The 27,509-nt window shown below is 38.0% G+C and overlaps 1 protein-coding gene across 10 annotated transcripts in view; it reads left to right on the top strand.

Moving 5' to 3' along the window:
• The first annotated feature begins 458 nt into the window (after positions 1–458).
• Positions 459–27,509, top strand: part of AHI1 (Abelson helper integration site 1) — a 216,703-nt gene continuing 189,652 nt past the window's right edge. For 4 of the 10 annotated variants that reach the window (XM_055135623.1, XM_055135617.1, XM_055135625.1 and 1 more), the window contains exons 1-6: positions 460–664; positions 987–1,048; positions 10,179–10,246; positions 12,898–13,022; positions 15,761–16,314; positions 19,105–19,286. In XM_055135623.1, the coding sequence (XP_054991598.1) occupies positions 10,237–10,246; positions 12,898–13,022; positions 15,761–16,314; positions 19,105–19,286 (871 nt within the window). In that variant the 5' untranslated portion in view covers positions 460–664; positions 987–1,048; positions 10,179–10,236. Of the gene's footprint in view, positions 665–986; positions 1,067–8,972; positions 9,160–10,178; positions 10,247–12,897; positions 13,023–15,760; positions 16,315–19,104; positions 19,287–27,509 lie in introns of all 10 variants that reach the window. The other 6 variants (XM_055135619.1, XM_055135618.1, XM_055135620.1 and 3 more) reach the window with 6 other exon arrangements.

Raw genomic sequence — 27,509 nt, 5'->3', positions numbered from 1 at the left:
AATTCCTTTTTTTGATGTTTAGCCTGTGACTATCATTTTGCTGGCACGATCGCGTGGTAGGGTCTGTTTCTTCCCTTCATTTCATGTTGTTTTAGCCTTGGCGGCTTCCACGACGTCCTCCGGGACCTGCTTTGTTCCTCCGTTTTCCCCAAGCGCTGGCAGAGGTTCTGAGGCTAAGAGAAATCGGGGGAACTGACTGACGGTTCAACGGGCTCAGGGGCAGGGGCCTCGCGTTGGTACTGCGCACGCTTGGGGGCCCTTTCCGCTCCCACCCAAGCGAATGCTGCCCTCTGGCAGGGTCACCCGCGGCCTCGTGGGCGTGAGGAATCCAGGGTGCAGCCCTGGAGCGCGCGCGCGCGCCACGGTCTAAGGGCAGCGGGCGCGCGCGCGTGGGCGCGCGAGCATCTCGGGGGCGGGACTTCGGAGGGACTCCGGGACTAGGCCGCGCTTCCGGCAGGAAGAGCCGGCGCTGGGGTTGTCATGGGAACCGCGGCCTAGGCAGGTGCTGACGTCGGCGGGTCGCGAGCCGCCTGCACTGCGACACCCGGTCCGCTTGCCCAACCTGGGTCGCTGCCGACTGGACGAGGAGAGCCGCTGGGCGACGTCCGTCCGGGCGGCGGCTCTGGCGCTGGTGGCGCGGCCGGCGGCGCTGGCGCTGGTCTGTGTGAGTCGAGTTGTCTGCAGGGGCGCGCGCGGGGCGGGAGAGGCGGCCGCCACGCAGGACCCGGCCGGCCGCCGTCGGCGGGTGCTGGCTTTGGGAGTGGCCGGGGAGCGGGGGCTGCCCCACATCGCGGTGGTCCAGGGCGGGGGAGAGATGGGTGTCGGGAGATGCTCTGTCAGTTTCTAGCTCCCGACCAGGCCCCCCGGCTCTTGGTAGGTCCCGCGGGGTGTCCCCCGTGAATGTGGTCTTGTGTCGCTCACGCCCCATTCTGCGGTACATCCTTACACCTCAGACGCCTTCTTGATAACGTTTGTTTCCTTTCAAGGTGTCAACCCGGTCCTGACTCTTGTACCTGTGAAATCCCGTCTTGATTCCAACCGAGAAAAGGTGATCCGTATGTTGTCTGTAAGAACTGGAGTCCTTTTGATATGCATACTAGAAGCAAGGGTAGACTTTTGAAAAGGAAATCTTTACAAGTAGTTGTGCTGCATTTCGTTCAGTATTAGTAGGAAACATCTACTGACAAGTATATGGCTTTTCCTTTGATTAAAGAAAAGGATCTAACTTTTTTCTCCACCTGTTGCATTTACCAGTGTTGGATTTTCAGAAAGATTGTTGATGCTGGGACATTATATATAAGTATATAGATACATATATATGAGATTATGGATCCTGGGAAACTATATACACACATATATATGAGAAAAAAATCAAACACCAGAGGCTATTTTAAACCTTGTTAAGACTCTTGTTTATATAGACATTTAATTCATTTGTTGAGTTTTCTTCGCTCCCTCTCCCCTACCTGTGCTATAAGTATTGTTTTTAGGTGTGAATTATCCAAGCCTCTGCTATTGTCTTTTAATCATTAATTATATGCTGTGCAATAATAAGGTAGTCAGGGGAAAAATGAGGCCAACTAGTTAATTTTCCTATGTCACATCTTTTCGAGTATAAATGGGTTTGTGAAGGACTAGCTTTAAAATAATAGCATATAGTTTTTAGTCTGATCTCAAGCCCCTCAATTTTTGAGCACAGTAATTTAAAATATTGTCAGTTTTCAGGTATACACTATCCCAATTCCATACCCATCAACAGTGTTAGCATCCCTCCACCAGTGTTTCACAGTCCTTTTTCAACCCCATCCACTTATAAAAAAGAATTATAATTTGTATCACATGTTTACAATATTGTAGTACTTATGACTTTGATGTATGTAACTATATTTTTCCATATAATTTTTAACTAAATGTTAAATCACTTATTCAATAGTGGGTTGCTGTACTACATATTAATAACTAAAGATGGTTATGTAATATATTTTCTATTATGAAATAATACTTGCATGTATTGATACAATTGTGCATTAAGCGACTAAATAGTAAATAACATAAATGTAATTCACTTAATCATAGATTTTCTCTATGCTACATCATATTTAGATTATAATAGAGGGCATAACATAATTTATTGAGCATCCTCAATGTTCCAGTCACTTTCCTCAGCGTTTTACTTTTGGTATTTCCTTTCATCCTTAGAGTAAGGGTTTTTCTTTCATAGGCCAAAGCCAAGATTAATTCTTAGAAGAATTGAATAATTACTCAAGGACACACAGTCAGTAAATAGAAAAATAAGAATCTTTTAACCATGAAATGTTATTTCTAGCTCCCTACCTTTTATATATACATATATATAGTGGTACATTTATGACGAGAGAAAAGACCAGGTCTTTTGAAAGCTTACAATTTGGGAACAATTACAAGAATTTACCTTTGTGAAAACATAGGGCTGTTGTAGAGAAAGGTATGAGGATCAAAGTATTATGGAAGTATTATGGAGGAGAAATATTTAACTTTTCTTCAAGGAAATATTTAATGGTTCCTCAGAATATACTGCAGGCTTTTAGTGTCAAGGGATAATTGGAGATTTGTCAAAGGGACTTAGGAAGAACGGCATTGATACGAAGGCAAGAATGAATTTGGTACATTTGAAACCCTACAACCAGTTTCAATGGCTGGATCACAGAACATAGTAGAAGGTTGGCTGGTAAAGGGGAGGTAATGAAAGGGAAAGTAGTTATCTCAAAATCTTAAGGCTCATTTTTTTCCCATATTGGGAGCTAGTGAAGGATTGTAAACTGATGTTATCATGTTTGTATTTAAAAAAAAATTTTATTGTTACTGTCTTTTAGAGTGGGGAAAGAATTGTAAGCAGTAGAAATAATCATAGATGTGTTTCTTCTATATGATGCCTGTTCAGTCCTCTCTGGCTTCCAGATTTCTACATCTTTTACACATGACTTCCTGATTGCAAATGCAGTGGATACACTTGGGCCATCAGCTCTGATTTTCATATAAAACAGACCACTTCTTGCTTCAAACTTTTCTTCATGCTTTGTGCCATGATTTCTTTTAAATTTTCACTTATATTTAAATTTTTGTGTACTCATAAAACTATATCTTAGGCTCTTTCTTCTTTGCAACTGAGACATACACAGATGCTTAAATCTTTAGTGTATATTTCCTTGCTGAATATCATAGAGTCTGCTAAGCTTAATTTTTCTACGGTGTGTACATATATTTTCATTAGTAATAATGCTATCATTTTAATAGAGATCACCATGTTTTAGAAATTGTTCTAATAGTTTCATTGGCATATTATTTAATGATTCTAAAATCCCTACATGTGTTTTACTATTTTAAGATTTAAAGTTTGATTTATGGACAGGTGAGCCAGGATGACCTAAAGGGAGAAATCAGCATTCCTACTATATCAACATAAGAATGAATAAAACTGATTGAAGCACAGCACCACATAGAACTCTTACAATGAATTTATTGGAGAGAGGACTCATCAGCTCAGGGAATTTGTACTCTGTGAAAGGTAGAACAGTAGACAGTAATAAGGAGTGGTTGCTTCCCCTGAAGAGGAGAAGTAGTTGAAAAAGAGACTACTAGGAGTAGCATGCCAGTAATAGGCAGAAAACACCAATCTAGCACAGGAGAATACTCAGTGCAAAGAACTGTTTCATATCAGCATCTGCTAAGTTGAGAAACAACTTGGATATTATTGAATACAGCACAATAGGATGCCACTTCCCTTACCAGTAGGGAGTGATCATGACAGATAAGTCATACCAACTGGATACTATGTCAGTTCTATTTTGATAGGCACACTATCTGAGCTCATTGGTCCATTTCATCCTTTACCTGATAGCTTCATATTGGGTGCTTAGGCTTGTCACAGAATTCAGTTTTGTACCAGATCTCAGGAGTCATAGGATATTAGGACTTGCCAGGACTTGTTAAACCCAACAAAAAGTGCATCCACATCTCACCCTGATTGGGAGCGGCTATTCCTGACATGAGCACTGTCCAGCCTATTTAGTCTCAGCCTTGCTGTGCTGTGGCCCCACCCTGACAGTTTCATAGTTCACATTTTACCCTTCAAGCAATGTGACAGTCTTGTAGCCACAGCCAGCTCTAAATCAAAGGAAAGCTGTCCCAAAGTGGTGCATCAAATTTGATCTCCAACCAAATTTGGAGAACAAGTGGAAAGAATTTAAAACAGTTGCTTTGTGCCTCTACTCATTATCTCAAAAACAGACTGGGCACTGTCAAGGGAAAAGTAAGCTGTAGACTGGCACAGTCAGAATGTGGCTGTCTCTTGGCCTCAGGTGAGAGCAACTGTCCCCAAGAAAACAACTGAGAGCTGCTATTCTAGAGGCTGCAGCATACAAAAAGTAGCCTGGATGTGAACCGTGCACACTAGGCCTTGGTTGGGAGTAGCTATCCCAAAACTGGTACTGGTACTGGAAAATGCATCTGCCAGACACCAGTAACTTTAATCCCTAGGTCAAAGCTAGGGCTAGCTAGATTCTTGGATACTGGTGCCAGAAATCTGTTGCTATCCAGGTGCACACAAATTGAAGCTATGGCTCAGACAAGTGTGGTTGGAGCTATGCTCATTACTCCTACAAAGTAACAGGGATAATGGGAAAAAATGAAGAAATTCAGCTGCATAAAAGGATGGGGACAAGCTCAGGAAAGTTCAATTATACATTAGAACTTTTGACACAGCCTGAATATGATTTCATAAAAAACGTTTTCTTTATAATAGCTGAATTGAGAAAATCAATGACAGGCAGATCAAATCAACTTAGAGATTTCTGAAAAGTAAAGAACTTGTCAAGCACAAGTAAAGGAGCTAAAGAATACAGTATAAGGACTTGATCATAGAAAGGAAGATACCCCCTAGCAGAATGGAAGATGCCTCCTAAACCACTTCATTGATCTTGATGACAATGTAATCATCAATATGTAATCATCAATAAAGAAAAGGTAATATACAAGAGATTTTTAATTAAGAAAATTACAGATATCTAAAGGAAAATTGCAAGAGGAAAACATCCATCCAAAGAAGAAAAAGAATGAAGAATGGGTGCTGGATAAGAAATACCCCAGTCTAAAGAGGAAGATTTGCTAAGAACTTTTTTACGTTTAAACCATAAGTTCAAGGAATACTGAGTGATTCCCTTAAAACAAAATAAATGTTTAATGGCAAAAACAATCCCCAGAGAAAAATGGCTATGCTCCTTTATTTCAAAAATTTCTTTAAATGTCAATTGATTGAACACACCTATCAAAGGCAGAGTGGTTGCATGGATCAGGAAACAAAATGAACCTTCTACTTACAAGAGTCACACTTGAGTTCTAATGATAAATACAGGCTGATAATGAAGGATAGAAGAATAATCATAGAGATCAGTGGCAGGGATGGCCGTACTTGTATCAGACCAAGTAGCAATAAAACTAAAGAAAATAACCATATGTGGATGGACCACTACATACTTGTTGAAGTATATTAGTAGTTCAAGAGGACTTAACTCTTATCAACATACATGCATCAAATGAAAGTTCAGCAAAGTTTATAAAGCTACTCCTAACAGACCTGACAAGACACATTAAAGGTAATACAATAGATGTGGGAGAATTCAATATCTCTCTCTTGTTATTGTACAGATCAAGCCGAGAATTCAGTATGCCAATTTTGTCACTGGACAGATCAAACATTATCTGTAAGGGAACAATCCTGAATGTGGAGATGAAAGAATGAGGATTAATTGAGAGATTCCCCACCCTCAAAAAGCTGACTATATATTCTACTTTAGTGCACATGGAGCGCTCTTCAGAATAGACCACATGCAGGGACACAGTTCTAGTGTCCAAGATAAATGATGTAAGGAGAAATCATAAGTATTTTTTCAAATCACGGTATCAATAAGTAGAAATTTGCACACACACAAACACACACAAACACACTTGAGTAAAGCTTCAACAGTTAGAAACTGAACAGTATACTGTTAAATAACTATTGGGTCAAAGAAAGATTCAAGGAAGGCAACTTTTGACAAATATTTCTTGAGGTTTGATGCTTAATATCTCAATAAGATTCAACATAAAAACTTTGAACAAAAATAGGAATAACAGGAACACAACTTCAAGATAGTAACATATAGTTAACCCACAGCCAACACTATATTCAGTGGCATTAAACTGGAACCCTCCCCATCAGATCAGGCACAAGGCAAGAATGTCCATTTCTCCGCTGTTATTCAATATAATTTTGGAAGTATTGTTCACAGCAGTTGGGCAAGAAAAGACAAAAGTCAAATTGATAAAGTTGTTAGACTCTTCACTCTTTAAAGATGGCATTATAATATACACATAGACCCTACAGACTACAAAAAACTTCTTTGATACAATAAACCAATATAACACCACCAAGCACTGAAAGGTTGAATCCTGGCCCCACAGGACCTGTGGAGCACTGAACCTCGAGCCTGTGCATTGAACCACAAGAAGAACATGTCCTGACCTCCTGATTATTGCTTAGTAGACAGCCCACTCCCCAAAAAAGCAATGCATTTTTACAGATACAAAATAAATACACACAAATACATTGGGTTTCTTTGTCCAAGGAAAAATCTAGAAGAGAAAGAACCTCATTTCAGATAGTATCCCCAAACCATCAATAACCCAGGATTATAGAAGGATGGAAACATATGTATCAAAACTATCACTATTGAAAGAAATATAAAAGGACCTCAAAAAATGGAAAGATTCTCTATGTTCATGGATAGGAGAAATGGGCATTGTCAAAGTGACCAGCCTATTCAAAGCATTATACAAGTTCAGTTCTCATCAAAATGACATTTTTCAAGGTCTTAATACAAGCCCTAAAATTTTGTTTGGAATCAAAAACCCACAAAAAGGTCCAAGCAATTCTGACGAAAAATAAGATAAGGAGCATTTTCTGACTTTGAATTTTAATCAGAACTATATGGTACTGGAATAAAGTTAGACTTTCAGACCAGTGGAACAGAATTGAGGTTTGAGACAAATTCTGAGATTTGTAGACAGTTTGTGACATAGGGACTGGGCTTGTTAGGTAAAGCAAGAAAAGCCTCTAACTAATGATGGGAAAGTTGAATAACTAAGTGCAAAATAATGAATGGACCCATATCATACGCCATAAACAAAAGTTAGCTCAAAGTGGCTTAATGAACTCAGAATTAGACCACAATACATAAAATACACTGAGGAAAACATAAGCAAAACTCTCTAGGATATGAACCTCAGAGGTCTTTAATGGTTTGTTGTTAGTGGAAAAAAATAAACAAATGCAATCATCAATTTGGAAAGCTTTTATATGACAAAAATACTAAAATAAAGACACCCTACTGAATGGGAGAAAATATTTACACACCATACATCAGATAAAGGGCTTATATCCAACACATATAAGCCACTCAAAAAGCTCAGTGACAAAAAAAATTTAAAAAATCAGTAGTTTCATCAAAAAATGTGGAGAATTACAAATACAACAATATCTGACACTCGTCAGAGATAACACCTGACATCAGTAAGACTGTTTTATATCAGAAATACTAGAATCAATCAGTGTTGCTGGGGATGTTGTTTAAAAAGAACCCTCATTCATGTTGGTGGGAATGTTGCCTGGCTCAATCTCTATGAAAACATTGTGGAGATAAGAAAAATATTCTAAAAAAAAATAAGGATACAACTTCCATCTACCCAGTGATTTCACTTCTTGCCATCTATCCCAGAAACAAGCCCTCCCCCAAAAAAAGCCATAAATTTGTCGCCTATGATCATTGCAGCTATTAAATATCCAGCATATGGAAATATAATTTCCATAAAATCTCTAATGTACAATTATAGATGAATGGATAAATATACACAGTGGGAGACTATGCAACTATAAGAAAAGATAAAATATTGCTGTTTGCTGAAATGGGTAGAATTGGAGGGTATTATTGTTAGCAAAATAAGACAGAGGAGGACATACCATACAATCTCACTTATCTGTATAATAAAGAGAAACAAAACAAGAGATTATTCAGTATCAAATTTTGGCCTTGGATTACAAAATGGAGATTACCAAGAAATTATGAGGAGTGGTTGAAGGAGAATGAAATAGACTAGAAATAATAAAAGGATAGTGGGGTCAGATTTGGGACACTCGTGGTATTGAGGTGTGGCAACTGTATGCATCAAAGCCATAAATCTTAACACATTTTTAATCATTCTGTGCAACCATAATAATGTTATAATAATGGTTACTATAAATTTCATGGTTTCATATACCTGTTTTTAGCTAAATTTTATGTAATAAAATCTAGAATTCTAAGTTTATAAAGATGACATTGAAGTAACAAAGTGATTCACTATATATGTTTTTCAAAGATTAAGAAATTGAGATTAAGGAAAGGAGATTAATTTAGTGGCAGGTCCACCTGGCCAGTAGATTTGAATACATTGATATGACAGTTGAACTATTGCTTATACCCATTTACATTCAGTGAGCCCCACTAATCTTGCTGTCTCCATTTATTTTTTTTATGTTTTTTTCCAAGGTACTGTTTTAAATCATGTGACTTCCAGGGTTAGTTCTTATTACAGTGGTATTACAGATGAGAAAACATAAACCTTAAGTTGCTCTTCAGGTAATCATAGAAGACTAATTCTAGGACTTGTATTTTAAAATGCTTCACCACATTAGGCCATATTGTAGTATGTGATACTGTTGGTCTAAATAATGTAGTTCTAGAAGCATGAGAGTCATTTGGGATTTCTTCAGAAGTATTCAGTTTAAGATGTGATACTTTCCTACTCAAGGTGGGGGGGAAAGATTATGACTTTTCTTACCATGATAACTCATAGCTCAGATGTTTTCTTTTATTGTGTTATTCTTATGTGCTTCATAATTTTTCTCTCTGTGTTTTCAGGTTTTGGTTATTGATGGCATCATTTAGTGTACTTGCCTTTTCATTCTGTCCTTTGAAATTTGGGGCATATTGAAAAGTAGATGAACCTTATCAAAACTAGAAAAAAAGATTACTGACCTTTATCCAAAAAATTTGGGCATTTTTTTCTATGTAGATATAGTGATGGCTCCTTGAATCTACTCACCAGGTATATGATACATAAATGTTAACTCACATAATTAGATGCAGTTATATAATCACACTTTGTAGTAATCACACTATCTTCTTATACTTTATTTTTTGGCCAAATTATTCCTAATATCAGAGAAGTGTGAATGTGGATCTCCAGGAATTTGGATGTTAATACAATTGTTGTGCCACTTTTTTTTCTTTTATATTACAGTTTACTTTTATCCATAAAAATATATGCATGTTGTATCCTAGTGTGGACAATACTGTGATTTGGATACCTTTCCTCATATTTAAATAAAATTGGTAATTCAGAAATATATATGTTGAGTTCATCTATAGTTGTGATACACAATAACACATACCCAACTATTTATTTGAAAATTTGAATGATTTTAATGGTTTCTAACAAAGTATTTTCGGTGGCAGGTATATTTTAGTTCATTATCTTTGAATATGTTGCCCACATCCATATTGTACTATTGTAATAATATATGCTCTTGGAAAAGACTATCTTAAAATAGTGTTGGTTTGTTTATAGTGCATTGGGATATTTCTTAATTATTGAATGCACCTTAAAAATATATTGACTAGTCAAAATAGGTGTGCACTATCTTTCAAAAGATTACATTTTAAAGTATATATATATATAAATGTTATTCAAGTATGATCTAGTTTATTCTGCTTTATTGCATACTCTAAATGTATTCAAATAATTTTGGGGGCTGGAGCAATAGCACAGCGGGTAGGGAGTTTGCCTTGCATGTGACCTACAGGTTCGATTCCCAGCATCCCATATGGTCCCCTGAGCACTTCCAGGAGTAATTTCTGAGGGCAAAGCCAGGAGTAACCCCTGTGCGTCGCCGGGTTGACAAATAAATAAATAAATAAATAATTTCATAGGATAGGGATAAGAAAACAGCTTTAGTGTGGCATAAGCATGATTAGAAAGTAGACAATGACAAAATGAAATGTAAACAATACTTATGCTTTACTTAGGAGTTCCATATTATAAGTAAATCCTCTTTGTTTTAATAGGATCCTGATTGAATCAGTGGTTTACATTATTGATCAGTGTTCTCTATAAAGCGGAGATATGCCCACTGGTAAGACTTTTGTAAAATTTCTGCATGTAACATTTTTATTTTAAAATTTGATTATTTTAAGGGGTTATTTAGCTACTTAATGAATAGATGTATTTGACCAAATGTAAATTTAAACATATTAGTTTGGTATTTCTATTTTAATATTTGTAATTAAGATTAGTATGTATTCGTAGATAGCAGTTTGGAACTTAGACAAGGTAAACAATAATTATGATATATAGTTAATTTTTATTCTTTATCATCACAAAGAATATCTTATAGCATATCCAAAGCAAGTTAGTAAATATTTTAGGTTTGGTCCCTACACTATTATTTTGTTTGTTTTTTGGCCACTCCTGGCTGTGCTCAGTGCTTATTTCTGATTCTTCACTCAGGATCACTGACAGTCTTCTGGGACCTTATGGGGTGCTGGGGATTAAATCCAGGTCAGCGGCATTGAGAGACAAATACCTTACCTCCTGTACTCTCTCTTTAACCCCTCTGCCATGGAAGCACAAAAGCAAACTTGACATATCTTAACTGAATTGGCATATTTTTATTTACAACACCAGGTGACTAGCCTTCAAGCTGTAGTTTACTATCTATTATGGAATAATTATTATGGAATAATTCATTCATTCCTTCCTTCATTCATTAAATCAGCATGTTCTCATTTAAACTTACTCTGTGCCAGAATCCATGATAAGTAGGCATTAATTATGAACTGCATAATAGGAGAGACAACATTTATTTATATATAATTTCAAGTTGGTCTAAGTACTATGAGAGAATAGGTCTGCCAGTGGAACAAACAGGGAAAGAACAAATTGGTAGAAAAAAAACTTCTACTTCAGAAGCAGCATTGAACAGGCAACAGCTTAACAACATTGGACAGGCAACAGCTAGTTGAGAAATTAGAGGAAATTTGCATTGTGTTCTAAGAACTTACAGGGGAAGGAACCTTTAAGGAGCTAGAATAAGCGCAGTATGACTAGTGAGGATTTAAGTAAGGAGGCACTTATTTGAAACTGAAGAAGTTAACTGGCCAGAGTTGTAGGATAACATGGGGTTTGTCCTTTTAGCTTTGCCGCAGGGAACTTACCTTAGAGCAATGGACACAGGAAGACAGTTAATAATATGCTTTGTAACTTGGGAGCTGATTGACTCTAATATTTACTCCCGGGCATCTGCTTTCTCAACTCAGTTGCCCTTAGTTCCTAACACCCCAAAAGCAGGGTCCCGATGAGGGACGGAATGGTCCAGGGAAAGCTGTGAGCTACCCTGGCCTCAAAATGGGCCAGGCCAAAGTGCCACAATACTCAACTATAAGTTAAGAGCATGATCATAGACAAGTGCTATCATGATCCAAAAGTAACAACGAGACTAGGACCCTGCGGGGGTTAGGAAGACTAACTTGGCCTGAGGACTGTGGTCTGGATTACATAGTGAATGTCCTCAGGAAGAACCAAACTTTAAGTCTGATATATCTCTTACTGTGCTCATACAGAATGACATGGCTAGAAATATAGTAAATTTACTGTAACTATTTAAGTGGATTACTAGCTGAAGAAAGAAGAAAACTAGCTGAGTAAATATTACTGGAGTCAATCAGCTCCCAAGTTACAAAGCATATTATTAACTGTCTTCCTGTGTCCATACAGAAAGGCCATTGCTCTAAGGTAAACTAAGTTCCTTGTGGCAAGGCTAAAAAAACAAACCCCATGTTATCCTACAAAAAGTAATATACAGAAGTATATTTTGTTTTTTCTTTTTTTGTTTTTTTCTTCTTTTTTTGCTTTTGTTTTTTTAGATTTTTTAATTTTATATTTTTATAAATATAAAATATTTTATTACATTTAGTAATCAAACATCAATTCCACCACCGTTATACCTTCCCACCACTATATTTGGGATGTTTCCATCTTGAACCCTAACCCTTACCCCAAAGCAAAACCGAAACAATTTATTTTGTATTGTTTGTTATGAGTAAACCGCTGAAAATGCTCCAAAAAATTTTCCTTAGAGGAAAGTGTGTGAAGATTGTTGTATTTCACCTAGGGAAATCAAACCCTTCTATAAGAGATTACTAAAATGTTTTAAAGGTCGAGCCTCATGTGCTAATATATATATATATATATATGCATATATATGTAAAAATATATTTCCCTATAAGATTGGTTGCCTTCTACTTTAAACTCTATCAAATGTGGGGCACAAGTCTTTGAATCTGAGTGGTGCGAGGTATGAAATGTCCAGGAATAGGTTCACTTGTGGGTGCGGCTCAGCCCGAGCATGTGGAGAGTGGCTGTGAGCATGGTGGCAGTTGAGTTCTGAGGATTTGGGGCTGCTGGGGCTGGGTCCTTTGGGACAGAGAGAGGCCTCACCTACCCCCTTCTGGGGTATCCCAAATGAAACAGCCTGGTGTGGGGTCTGGCGTCATTGCTATTGCAAGTTGTTGTATGCTCCTCTGAGAGAGAAGGACAATGAGTCTCTATAGGAGTATATTTTCATCAAAGCCAAAAAGAGTTTATTTTGAATAAAGGATTGGTTGATTGTTCAAATGTAGCAGAAAAATTCACGTAAGCTATGTTCTTTACTATAACAATAATAATGTTAATAACGTTTTATAAAAGAGTTATTTAGAAAATGACATAAACTTCTATTATTTGTAGTTGAAAGTGAAGCCAAAATGAAAACCAAAGTTCGCTTTGAGGAATTGCTTAAGACTCACAGTGATCTAATATATGAAAGAAAAAAGCTGAAGAAAAAAAATAGCAAATCTGGAGAAAAAATATCAGTAAGTAATCTATAATATATAATGCTGACATGTGTTTGCATAAAATTATGACTTTTGTGTAAGAACCTCAAGGAACTTTGGATTGAACTCTGTCATTTGGGACAAAGCAGATGGATCTTTAAATGATTATGCAGGGTAAAATGGGGAAGGTGAATGACACTGCTCAGGGCTTGCTCCTGACTCTGTGCTCAGGGATCACTACGGGCAGTGCTTGAGGGACCATATGTGGTGCCAGGCATCAAATCTAGGTAGGCTGCATGCAAGATAGTACCTGCTGTACTACATCTCCAACCCCAGACTACTGCTTTAGTTAACAAAATTAAACTATTTAGTGCAAAACAAACAAACAAAAACAAGGAAGAATATCTGTAAATTTTAAAAAGATCCAGGGACTCAAGTACAGCTTTTCTAGATGTTTTAGAATTTGTACTTTAAGAGCTGATGCTAACATAGGTGCATAGTTTTGAGGAGAAAACTAGGTCGATGGAACCATATTTTATTCCACACACACAATTGCATTTCAGGAATCTTAAAATATAAAAGGCAGTGCCTGGAGGAATAGCACATGCAATCCTGAAAGGTCTGCTTTCTGCCTCCAGCTTCAGTAGAATCTTAAGCCACAGTGGCAACCAAATTTGTGTATTACAGCAAAGGAATGCAACTCTGAGTTAGCACCCATGGTCAGAAATACAGCCTTTGGCGAGCATGTGTGACTTACACAGTTATCTCCCCTGGCAAGAACCACACTCAAAATATTTATGCATAGTACATCTAAAGAGTGTGAACACTGGCAAGCCAATGTACAAGCAGCAAAACTAAAGGAGTGCAAACCCGGTGAGCGCTGTGGATGAGTGTGAAAATGTCATAATCTTATGGATGACCCTAGCCATAGTTTAATCAAAAGTTTAAATGAATAGACATATAAATAATGGGAAATAGATATGGCCGATTTACTCTTATTAGCAGTATGGTCCTGTTTTAATGTGGAAAGACATTCTAAGAATTAAAATGGGCCACAGAGATAGTACAGGGTTTAAGATATTGGCCTTTAACATCACCAATCCTGATTCAGTCCCTGACAATCTATACAGTCCCCTGAGCTTAAAACAATGAGTATGCTTTCAGAACTGCTGAGTGGCCCCCAAACAGAAACAAAATTGTCAAAGCAAAAGTCATGAAAATTACTGCTAATAAGAGAAAATAGTACTGACTGGGATAAAATATAGAAATAGTTAAAAATAAATTCATATTGAATTATCAAGGAAGGTTCTATTTACTTAACGAGTGTATGTTATTTATTACTATGTTTAGGGGCCACACCTGGAAATTTTCAGGAACTCTTTTGGTATGTTTCTTTGGATTTGCTGCTGGTGGTGCTTGGTTGACTGCATGGTGCTAGAGACTGAATTTAGGCTTTCTGTGTGCAAAGCGTATACGCCCTTCCTTTCAGCCCCCAAACGATATATTGGTGGAGGGAAAAGGGCATTCGGGTGGTGGGTTTGGTGTTGGAATGATGTATTCTTGAAACTATTAATAACAGCATTAAAATAAATAATGAACTGGAGCGATAGCACAGCGGGTAGGGTGTTTGCTTTGTACGCGTCTGACCCTGGTTTGATTCCTCCATCCCTCTCAGAGAGCCCAACAAGCTACCGAGAGTATCCCACCCGCATGGCAGAGCCTTGCAAGCTACCCATGGTGTATTCAATATGCAAAAAATCAGTAACAATAAATCTCACAATGGAAATGTTACTGGTGCCCTCTCGAGCAAATTGATGAACCAGGGGACGACAGTGCTACAGTGCTACAATAATGAGAAAAAGACAAATCAGCAAATATAGATAGGTATATCAATACTCCCTCTTAAGGAACTGGTAAAATAAGTCACAAAATAAATATAAAAGAGAAGATTTAAATAACTTTGCTAATAAATTAGATCTTATTATGGTTTATAGAACATTATACCCAATAAATAACACACATTGTTATTCTGTTGCCCATGGATTATCCACCAAGATGGGTAATAGTTGATCTTTTTCGAGATTTATGAGTCTCTGGAACAGGGCCAGTAGATGAGCTTACATGGCAGTGGCACTGGGACCTCAGTGATGCATTTTGACTCTTCATTTTTGTTTGTGTTTTTTTTGTTTGTTTTGGGGCCACAAGCATGGTGTTCAGGGCTTATGCCAGACTCTAGGCTCTGGGATCACTCTTGTGGGTTTGGAGGACCTTATGGGTGTGCTGGAGATTGAATCTGAATTGGCCATGTGCAAGGCAAGTGCCCACCTGCTCGGCTATTGCTCCAGCCCTTTGACTCTTTTTGACCAATTACAGGGTAACTGTAAAGCTGAACGACTTTTGGTTCTAAAAAATAATTGTAAAGCATAACAAATGACATGTGTTTGCTTTCTTATGAGGGAAACTGAAATGCTTTATATTCAGTGACTCTCTTATTTTCTCAAATACTTTTTACTTAGAATATGAATCATTCTGTCAAAGAAGATTGTATTTAAAATTTGAGCAAGTAATTTATAAATTCATATAATTCAAGTAGTTTGAGATTACTCTGAGATATATTCATCTAGTGCTATGAGAATGAACTAGGAGAGGACTCAGCATATGCTCTGAAATGGTATCACTATGAAAAATGAAATATTCTTCCTATGATGACATGTTGTTGAACATTTCTATAACCAAACTGCTTAGCTGAAATTTTCTTACTATGTCTTTTTTCTTAGTTTGATACCCTTCGAAGCAATCTTCAGAATATTAAAGAAGCTAAAAGTGATGACTTACATGCTCCTGACTTTAATGAAAAGAGCATGCGAATCACTAAAAATAAACTAAAAAACACACAGTTAACAACTGAAAGCCAAGATGATGATGTTAGCGCAGAAGACAAGCAAGAAAAGGGGAATAAAAAGGTTATCAAAACAGTGATTCAGATGACTCCGCAAGAAATGGAACTGGAGATGTCTGAGAAGAAGGTGGATTCCACATATCAGAAAACACGAAAAAAATCACAGCCAGATGTTGCTCAACAGAAAAGTGAGAATGCAAATGAAGAAAGGGAAAATAATTTAGATGAAGAAGAAGAAATGCTGCAAGTGTACCAGCTCAAAGTAGCTGAAGAAATGGCAAAGGAGATTAAGAAGAAAATAAGAAAGAAGCTCAAAGAACAGTTGGCTTACTTTCCCTCAGATACTTCATTGAATGATAGCAAGTTGAGCAGTGAAAAAAGGAAGAAGAAAAAGAAAAAGAAAATTCCAGTCCTGTCTGAAGCTGAAACAAGGTATTTTACTTTGATAAATATAAAATGATCTTTTAAAGAAACATTCTTTGCTGAAAGGAGGTAAGGTGATATACATAACAGCTTTTCAGTACCTGTGTTGCAAACCACAGTGAGAGTGAGGGGGGGAGGGAGGGAGGGAAGGAGGGAGGGAGGGAAGTGGAAAGGGAAAATGGACAGGCTGTTGGGGATGAGGTGGCAGGAGAGAAACTGGGGACATTGGTGGTGGGAAATGTGCACTGGTGAAGGGATAGGTGTTTGAACATTGTATGAATCAAACTCAATCATGGACAATTTTTTAACTGTCTCATAGTGATTCAAAAATTTTTTTTTTCAAAAAAGAACACTTTTATTTTGAACTATTGAGGTCTAATAGTATTTTAACCAAGAAAATCCAGTTTTACATTTGGACACATGGCTAATTCAATAATAATAGGTAAACTTTATGTAGCGTTTTACTATGTGCTAAAATTTTCTGTAAGAATTAATTATTGTTACTTGTTAACAGCCCTATGAGGGGGAGTGATACTATATCAGTTTTTCAGAGAAGAAAGTGAGGTTTTAATTCTTAGAACCAGGCAGAAAGTGAACCACAACTTTGGTTGTTTACTTGAGAATCTCTACCCTTAATGACTCACATCTGCTTTTCAAGTGATAACCTAATTACTCCCCTTTTATAGTAATTTTTTTAAATGCCTATTGACATATAAATGAAAAAATTTCCCTTATTATAGAAATTCCATTTGCTCATTGTAGACAATATAGACAAAAAGAAAACAATAAAAATAATCTACCCATCCAAAGATTATCACTATAGTAATTTGGTATTCATCTGGTCTTTTTCTACATAAACTTGAATGCCTGCATGTAAGAGATGAGCTTCTTGTGAATATATTTATATTTTTCATTTGCAGAAAATGGTAAAAATTGTCTTCTATCTATCATAATGTTTTCTGTGATTTGTTAAGATCTCAGAAAAAATTGAGAGAAACAACTTGATGTGGGAAACATTATGTATCTGATCACCCTGCAATCAGGGACACTTTGCCCTAATGTCCTCACTTGGAAAAAGCTTTGTTACCAACTACTGGTAACAAAGAATGGCCAAGTAGAGCTGCTATGGGAGATATGGATGTTGAATATCAATTTGTTGTCAGTATATGTTTTATTTTTAATACCTGTTATATACCCTGGGTCACAAATGGGAAAAGTATAAGAAGCCCTGATTTAGAAGTAGGTCACTAGGTTTAATCATCACTTAACAAAAGGGGATTACACAGAGAAAGAAGTATCAGGAGGCAGAATTACTGAGTACCATTTTAGAGATCACTTACCTGTAATTCGTCTTCTCATAGCAACCAATCTAATATGATCCAAAAGTCACACTGTTAATAAAAAAGCTAGTTTGTGAATGTTTTGGTTTTGGTTTGGTTTGGGGTGCCATCCCTGGCGGTGGTTAGGGCTTATTCCAGGCTCTATGCTCAGGGTTACTCTTGGTGGTACTCAGATGATCAGAACAGAGTTGGCAGTATAGAAGACAAACATCTCACCCACTGTCCTGTCTCCCTAGCCCCTAGTTCATGACTTTTTTACTAATACTAAACCTTGCAAAGAGCTTGTAAAGATTAGTTCTTTATACTCACCATTTGGTGATTATTTGACTTTCTAAAAGGACTAGTTTTAAATTTTTATCTTTTTTATCTTCCAACTTTTTAAAATTTAAGAAATAATCTTTCCTATTTAGTATGTTTAGTCTTTTGGTCTTTTTGAGATATGACTAAATATACTAAAAGTCATTTTTTGTTGTTTACATGTAGATAGTTTAATTGATACTACAAACAAATTATAATAGGTTATTTTCTTTCATAACTCAGTATGCTTCTAGCTATTACATTTTATTATTATTAGTTTAGATGATACAAACTTTAATTTTCTAATAAGATCTTAAAATTTATAATGACATATATCCATTAGAAAATACAAACATTCGGGGCTGGAGCGATAGCACAGCGGGTAGGGCGTTTGCCTTGCACGTGGCCGACCCGGGTTCGAATCCCAGCATCCCATATGGTCCCCTGAGCACCACCAGGGGTGATTCCTGAGTGCATGAGTCAGGAGTGACCCCTGTGCATCACCGGGTGTGACCCAAAAAGAAAAAAAAAAGAAAATACAAACATTTTATTTTTTTTGTTGTTGCAAATTAGTCTTCACTCTTGGTGATAGTAAGGGCTCACTTCTGACTTTATACTTATGGGTCACTCCTGCTGTGTTCAGGGTGGCATATGCTAGGGATCTGACTGGGCTTGACTGCATGCAGGGCAAGTGCATTATCTGGTCCTTCGCAATTAATTTTTATCTTAAAATAAAAAACAACATATGAAGCACATTGAAAATGTAACAAAACAATACTTTCTTGTTTCCAAACTATTTACAAAGTTGTTTATCATTGACTTGTCAGCAGAGGAGATTTAATCACACCTGGTTTCACTGCTCATAAATTAAAATATCACTTACTCCCAGAGATAAAGCTTAATTTAGTTTGGTTCGTGGCATTTATATTTCATCACAAAATATAAAATAATATCTATAATAATTACCAGTTTGACTAATAATTTTAGTGCATTAGGAAATATATGTATCTCCCAGCAATACTGGTTTAAGATTATATAATAATATTGGTTTAAGATTATAGAACAATGCATTTTGCTTTTTAGTATTTACTCTGTTGTGCTATGAGTAACAATAATAATAAAAAAGTACCTTTAACAGCTTGCACTTGGGTTAAATTTGCAGTACATCACTCATATCTAATGACACAGTTGAAGGTGAGCAAAAGAAACAATCAGTCATTGGAGTAATTCCTTCAGAATCTCATCAAGAAGATGAAATAAACTCAGTAGAACAGAGTGTTGAAGAGAGCATGCAGGATGACACAAGATCCAAGCCAAAAAAGAAGAAAAAGAAGGCTAAAGCAGGTTTGTATATACAAGTTATTTAGTGGTGAAAATTAGTTAATTATATAGCTTTGAGTCCTCAAAACAATAAAATCTATACCACAAGATATAACTGAAACAATCCAATGTAAACTACTTGGTAATTATTCCTGTAGTCATCTTTATTAAGGTATTCATTTATTTGTAACTTTGGATTTCTGTATTGGTAATATTAGTTGCCCATCTCTAATTCTTCACCTAATTTGATTTATTATGTTATTTATTATTTATATTGGACTGGAACGATAGCACAGTGGTAGGGCATTTGCCTTGCACTCAGCCGACCCAGGCTTGATTCCTTTGCCCCTCTTGGAGAGCCCAGCAATCTACCAAGAGTATCTCGACTGCATGGCAGAGCCTGACAAGCTACTCATGGCATATTTGATATGCCAAAAACAGTAACAACAAGTCTCAAAAAAAAATGGAGATGTTACTGGTGCCCGATAGAGCAAATAGATGAGCAATGGGATGACAATGACAATGACAGTTATTTATGTTATTATTATTTATTTATTCAGAATAACATAACTTTTATTATTAAAGTTAATTTTGTGGTTGACATAGTGTCATAGAAACTTCTTAAAATTGAGTTTAGATGCTAGAAAAGACCCTAAAAATCAGTTATTGAAAGTTATAAATGAAAGTATAGTTGGTTAGCAGTCAGTAAATATTTTAGATTTCATTTTCTTTAGGTTTATTTTTAGATTGACAAGATGGATTTTTTTTAAGAATTAATTCTTCTGTTATATGAATTTAGGACTAAAATTTCTAAGTCTTACTTTAGTTGTACCCACAAATTGCTGAATGCTGTATCTTCATTATCATTCAATAAAAATGGTTTTGAATTTCTCTTAAAATTTATCCATTAGACTTAAATAGCAGTTTTATTTGATATTTCTATGATGTTGATTGAGAAAGATACTGTCTGCTATTTTGAATTAGCTGTGCTTTATTTTATTTATTAATTTATTTTTTAGTGGTGCTAGGTATCAAATCTAAATGTTCATACATGCAAGAATACACTTAAGCTTATTTTTAACCCTTAAATATTTTTGAAGAACCTACTCACAGACCACTTTGTATCCTTTCTCTTAGCATTGCAATTTTCTATATTTGTTGTAACACTGCGAACTTACTGTATGTAATTTAGTGAAAGCAGTAGGGCATTTTTCTAGTTAATTTTTTGGTTTTGTTTTCTAGCTTCCATTGTGATTAGAGAGTAGAAAACTGAATGATTTCAGTTTTCTAAATTAATTGAGTTTTTTTTTCATGTCAGGTCAGTGTTGGGAGGCTGTATCAGTCTTGTTTATTTTGAAGAATCAGCTCTTGGTTTTATTGAACCTTTGAATTACCGTTTTTATGTCTTTATATTAAAATTTAATTTTATTATAGTTTGGGTAAGATGGTTACATTCATTCCAAATTATATGGTATTGTTGTACAGTTACTGCACCCCACCACCACCCAAAGTGCTCATGACCCTCCACTATCCCATGTCACCTCTAGTATGGTCATTACCATCACCTCTATCAATTCTGCCCGCAGGGCTTGATTATCAGTATCATAATCCAAAGTCAAGGGTTTGTTACTATTCAATATTATCTCCCCTCCCCCCCTTTTTTTTGTCTCAGTGTGTTATACAGATAAGTGCTATCAATTTATAACTTCCCTTATCTTTCTGACTTACCACTTAGAATTATACCCTCCAGTTCCAGCAAACTGTACGATTCAAGATTTTCTTAGAGCTTTATAGTATTCCATTTTGTGTGTAGATAGATAGATAGATAGATAGACAGACAGAACAGGACTTCTTTATTTATTCACCTAATCTAAATCTATTTATTTAGATTATCCTGTATCCTGGCTGCTATACTAAGCACTATGTACTACAATATATACATAGTATACATATGCTTACGTTGTTTTTTTTGGTTTTCTTTTTTTGCTTTTTTGGATCACACCCGGCGATGCACAGGGGTTACTCCTGGCTCTGCAGTCAGGATTTACCCCTGGCAGTGCTCACGGGACAATATGGGATGCTGGGAATTGAACCCGGGGTCAGCCGAGTACAAGGCAAATGCCCTACCCGCTGTGCTATTGCTCCAGCCCCTATGCTTAAATTGTTTTGAGTTAAAGTTTTTGTGTTTGGGGTTAGATTCCAAGAATTAGAATAGGTGGATTATATGCAAATTCTTTTCTTTTATTAGAGTTTTTTTGTTTTTGTTTTTTTTCTTTTGGGGTCACACCCAGCATTGCTCAGGGGTTACTCCTGGCTCTGCAGTCTGTAATTACTCCTGGTGGTGCTTGGGGGACCATATGGGATGCTGGGGATTGAACCAAGGTCGGCCGTGTGAAAAGCAAACGCCCTACCCGCTGTGCTATCATTGCTGCCCCTTATTAGAGATATTAATGTTGTTTTTCATTGAGGTTGAACAAGATGACATTACCAGCAACAGCGAATTAATTTTCTTTTCACCACATCCCCACCAGTATTGGCTGTTTCTGATCATTTTGATATAGCCATTCTCAGTGGCATGAGATGACATCTTCTTTAGTTCTTTTTCCCTGAGAACAAGTGACTGGAAACACTCTTTTTTATGCCTGCTGTCTATATGAATGTCCTCTTGGGATGTCTTTTAATCCTCTCTCCTCATTTTTTCTGACAGTTTTGGTTGTTATTATTGAGCTTTTCTGTGTACACTCTGTATCTTGGATATTAACCCTTTATCTTATGTATTGTTTTCAAATATTTTCTCCTATTCAGTAGGATATCTTACATTACCCCATATCTTTTGCCATGAAAAACCTTTTAGCTTTATGTATTCCCATTTGTTTATTTTGTTTTTTTTTCTCTAGAGTCAATTAGTGTTTCAATTTCTTTACTTGTGGTGGTTCTGTTCAGGGTTTCTACTTCCTCCTGATTCATCTTGGGAGTTGTATGATTATGAAAATTCATCAGTTTCTTCTGGGTTGTCTAGCTTAGTGGCATTGGCATAGAGTTATTCATAGTGTCTTGTAGTGTTATATGTGTGTGAGGTGAGTGCTGTAACTCTGCCTTTTTCATCCCTGAGAAGGTAGAAGGCACAAACACCTTTTCCCACCCGGGGTGGCATGGCGCCACAGTTCTGTCAAAAGCCACTGGGTTCCAGAATTGGTTTGTGTGCGTCTGGGATGATGGCCATTCGGGAGCCAGGAGCTGTTCGTAGGTGGCAACTCGGGGCCTCATTGGGGCAGGGAGAGGGGCTGGTTCAACCCCCATCCCGTGAGGCCCCACGTGTCACATCACTGCAGTCTCATACCTGGCCGTCCAGTAGGCCCTGAAAAGGTGGCAGCCACTGCAGCCACCGGGGAGAAAAGGCGGAAGAGACAAACACCTTTCCCCACCCGGGGTGGCATGGTGCCATAGTTTAATGCTCAGTCCAGATGCATTTCTGCCAAAAGCTACTGGTTTCTGAGATTGGTCTGTGTGCCTCTGGGATGATGGCCATTCAGGAGTCAGGAACCGTTCGTGGGCAGCAACTCAGGGCCTTGTCAGGGTGGGGAGAAGGGCTGGTTCCACCCCCCATCCCATAAGGCCCTGCGTGTTACCACTCTCTCTCTACTTTTGGGCAGGGGCAGATGCTAGATCATTTATTTTCCATTGCTCACATTGCATATCAGGAAAGGTCATGCGTCTGCTCATGTGGCCGCGTGCTTTGGAGGAAGAGTCCTATAGCCACATATCGGAGTCATGCTTGTAGAAGCTCATGGTCACTGGGATTCCATCTGGAGAAGGCAGGGAAACTGTATCTGCTCCATCTGGGGCATCCTGGAGATACCAGTTCGGTATGGGGCCTGGAGAATTCTCTGGTGTTGTGGTGCCAGCTGGCTTTCTTCACTGCTGAGTGCAGCAAAGATGGTGCCGGGTTTTCTTCATTCTTGATGGAAACATATATTGTTGCTACTTTTCTCCGTAGTGCTTCTTTTGCAGTGTCACATGTGTTTTGATAGTTTGGTTTTCAATCTTATTCAGGTAATATTTTTATTTCTTCTTTGATTTCCTCTTTAATCCACAAGTTATTTAATAGAGGTCAGTTTACTTTCTCGATGTTGCATTTTTTCAACTCTCTTTTTGTCATTAGTATCTAACTTCGTAACATTGTGTTCTGAAAAGATTCTTGATATTGTTTCTGTTTTGTGGCTTTATGGTTACTTGAATTGTGTCCCAGCATGTGGTCTATCTGAAAAAAATGTTCCATATGTACTGGAGAAGAATATGTATTTTGCTTTTGTGAGATGAATGGTCCTGTATCTATTAGTCTCAGTTCACCAATTCCTCAATTAGGGCTCTTGTGTCTTTATTATTGTTCTGCCTGTGATCTGAGTGCATGATCATTGTTCTGTCCAGTGATCTGAGTGAGATAGTGGGTTGATATTGAAATGCTTAATAAACCTCCAACTTTATTAACCGTTGCTTTGTTTTCCTTTCATTTGGTGTGTATATATATACATATATATATATGTATACATATATACATATATATATATACAAGACATAAGTCCTCTTGATCTGTTGATCCCTTAACTGATATTAATATACATCTTTATCTCTGATTATTTTTCTTTGACTTGAATGCTATTTGGTCTGCTACAAGTATGATCATTCCTACTTTGTTTTCTTTCACTTTTTGGTTACACCTGGCTGTGCTCAGAACTTATTCTGGGGCTGGAACGATAGCACAGTGGGTAGGGTGTTTGCCCTGCATGCAGCCAACCTGGGTTCGATTCCTAGCATCCCATATGATCCCCTGAGCATGGCCAGGAGTAATTCCTGAGTGCAGAGCCAGGAGTAACCCCTGTGCATCGCCAGGTGTGACCCAAAAAGCAAAAAAAAAAAAAAAAAAAAAAAAAAAGAACTTATTCCTGGCTCTGTGCTCACATCTCTCCTGATGGTGCTTGGGGAACCATATGCGGTGCCAGAGTTTGAACCCAGGTCTGGCATGTGCAGGGTGGGCACCTTATTGTTGTAATATCTCTTCAGCCTCATCATTGCTTTTGTAAGTCAATATGATTATTTTCTAACTTTTTGTTCTGAGCATTTGTTTCCTGTGAAAGTTCATGTAAGTCTTTTGTAAGCAATAGAAAGTTGAATTCTTGTCAACTTTTGTAATCCATCCAGCCAGTATGTGCCTTTTTTTATGGGAGAGATCAGTCCATTGTCATTTAGAAAATTTTAAATTAGAAAAATTATTGATATAAGTGAATATGTTCACTCATGCGTGAGGCTTGGCCCGAGCGTGTGGAAAGTGGTCTGGAATGTGCCGGCAGTTGGGTAGTGGAGGTTGGCTGCCGGGGCTGGGTCCCTTGGGGTGGGGTGGGCTTCTCATCTGCCCTGCTCTGGGGCACCCCGGCGCGGAGTCCAGTGGCATGATTATGGGGGCCTCAATTTTTGCTTCCTACCAGGAAAAGCAGCCGTGAGTTCTGGATGGTGGCTGATATGGAGATTTTCTGGCGCCAATAAGAGGTGGCTTATGAATGTGACCCCTGGGTTGCTGGAGATAGGGGGTAAGCAGGCAGAGGATCTCTGCAGCCGGGTCCTGTTGAGCCCAGAGTCCAAGATCACAAAGTTCCACATTACCTGGTTCCGTGGGACTTCGCTCATGCATGAGGCTCGGCCCAAGCGTGTGGAAAGCAGGCTGGAGCATGAGGGCGGTTGGGTAGTAGAGGTCGGCTGCTGGGGCTGGGTCCCTTGGGGCTGGGCTCTCACCCGCTCCCTCTGGGGCACCCCTGGTACAGAGTCCGTTGGCATGGTTATCGGGGCCTCATTTTATGTTCCCTCCCAGGAGAAGCAGCCGTGAGTTCTGGAGGGTGGCCAGTAATATATATAAGAGCCAGGGCCATTGAGTAATGTGTATTGCACTTGCCTTGCATGCAGCTACCTCGTATTTATCCCCACATTGTGTATAGTCTCCTGAACCTTGTAAGTTTCCAAATAAAGAAAGGATGCATGGCGAGGCTGGAGCAATAGCACAGCGGGTAGGGCATTTGCCTTGCACACAGCCGACCCGGGTACGATTCCCAGCATCCCATATGGTCCCCTGAGCACTGCCAGGAGTAATTCCTGAGTGCAGAGCCAGGAGTAACCCCAGTGCATCACCAGGTATGATCCAAAAAGAAAAAAATTGGGTGCATGGGCCCGTGCTCGCACACAGGACTCGAGCATTAGGTGGCCGAGAACTGTTTCCCTGGCCAGCCAATGGTGACCGACATTCAGAAAAAGGACCAGGGGAATGGAGAAACTGAGCCCCTGACTGGTCGGCAGTCAGTTTATTTCTTTCTCCTCCCAGCACAGTCTGATCTCTCCTCTTATGGCACAGTTGTAATTGTAGTTTTGGTCGTAGTTGTTTGTTCACGCATGAGTAAACATATTCCTGGACCCACGTGATACATCATCATAAAGGGAAATATATATATATATATGTATATATATATATATATATACACATACACACATATACCTCTCGGAGAGCCCAGCAAGCTACTGAGAGTATCCCGCGTGCACTGAAGAACCTGGCAAGCTCCCCGTGGCATATTCGATATGCCAAATACAGTAACAATAACAGGTCTCATTCCCCTGACTCTGAAAAGAGCCTCCAATTGTTGGGGAAAACAAGTAAGGAGAGGCTGCTAAAATCTCAGGGTTGGGACAAATGGAGATGTTACTGGTGCCTGCTCAAGTAAATCGATGAACAATGGGATGACAGTGATAAAATAATATAGTGATTGATATGAGGGAATTTGTTGCCATGTTTTTATGAGTTTGATTGTTTATGTTGTTTGATCTTTGATTTTTATACAAGACCATTCAGTTTTCTGGACAGAGTTGGTTTAATGCTATGAATAGCCTCATTACTGTTTGAGAATGTTTTTATCCCTCTTTTAGCTCTGATTGATTACCTTATAGGATAGAGAATTCTTGGCTGGAGATTCTTTTCATTCAATACTGTGTTTTTATCATTCCATTCTCTTCTTGTTCCCACCTTGTATATGAAGTTTTGCTTCTCTTTCTCTGCTTTTTTTTTTCTTTTTGGGTCACACCAGCAATGCAAAGGGGTTACTCCTGGCTCTGCACTCAAGAATTACCCTTGGCAGTGCTCAGGGGACCATATGGGATGCTGGGATTTGAACCCGGGTTGACCGCGTGCAAGGCAAACGCCCTACCCGTTGTGCTATCTCTCCAGCCCCTCTTTCGCTGCTTTAAAGAGACTCTGTCTTTGGTTCTTGGTATTGCTATGTTTGGGTTTATTTTGTTTGGCAGTCTTTGAACTTCTTGGATTAGTACCCAGATATGTCTTTATATTGGGGAATGTTTAAACTACTTTTTAAATTAGCCATTCCTCTCCTCTTCCTCTTTCTTCTGTTGGGATTCCTATGATTCTGAGGTTGTTTTTCCTAGTAGTATCAATAGTATTTCATGTTATTTTCATTTTTCCTCTTTCTCCTTTCTATTGTTCCTACTTTATAAGATTGTCCCCAAGGTCACTTATAAACCAAGTTCCAGCAGGTGCTGGTGGTGAATACCAGTAATTCTAGCATGAGAATGATAGATAATTCCTATGGTCCCCATATGGATAGACCATGCCCTCCTGTGTTTCCTCTCGGCCTGTTTTACATTCCTTCTCCCTGGAGGGAGATTTCACTGCCTCCTATAGCCTTCATATAGCCTCACTTCATATAGCTTATGACTTCATTCATATGGTCATGTTTTTGAGGTTTACAAAGTCCCTGATTTTGTTGTCCTGACTTCATGCCATCACCCAGTTTATTTCTGGTTTCTCTTTCTCCCAGTGATACTCTTCTTGGGCCAAGTCCTCATCCTTCCCACACACTGTATCAGCAAGTTTCCACAGAGGAAACAAATGCCAGACCATCAGCTGACCTCTGATTCTCACTCTCTCTGGAAGTTTGGTCTATGTATTATGTGTTGTTCTGACTTTTCTGATGCCTTCTAAATATGCCTTATATTTTATTTGTCTTTCAAGTTCTTATGTGATGTATTGGTAAATAGAATCTCTGCCTTTCTATCCAGAAGCAAAAATTTCAGTAAAATATGAGATTAGTTATGTATTTAATTTTTAAAAATATTTAAATAAAATTGTTTTTTTGTCCTTAGATTATTTCCTTTTATTGTTCTTAGAGAAAGATTCATTACTTTTGTTTTAATGCA

Source organism: Sorex araneus, chromosome 4 (assembly GCF_027595985.1).
Source record: "Sorex araneus isolate mSorAra2 chromosome 4, mSorAra2.pri, whole genome shotgun sequence".
NCBI lineage: Eukaryota > Metazoa > Chordata > Mammalia > Eulipotyphla > Soricidae > Sorex > Sorex araneus.
Note: the sequence above shows the minus strand (reverse complement) of the source record. Positions and strands in the feature narration are given on the sequence as shown.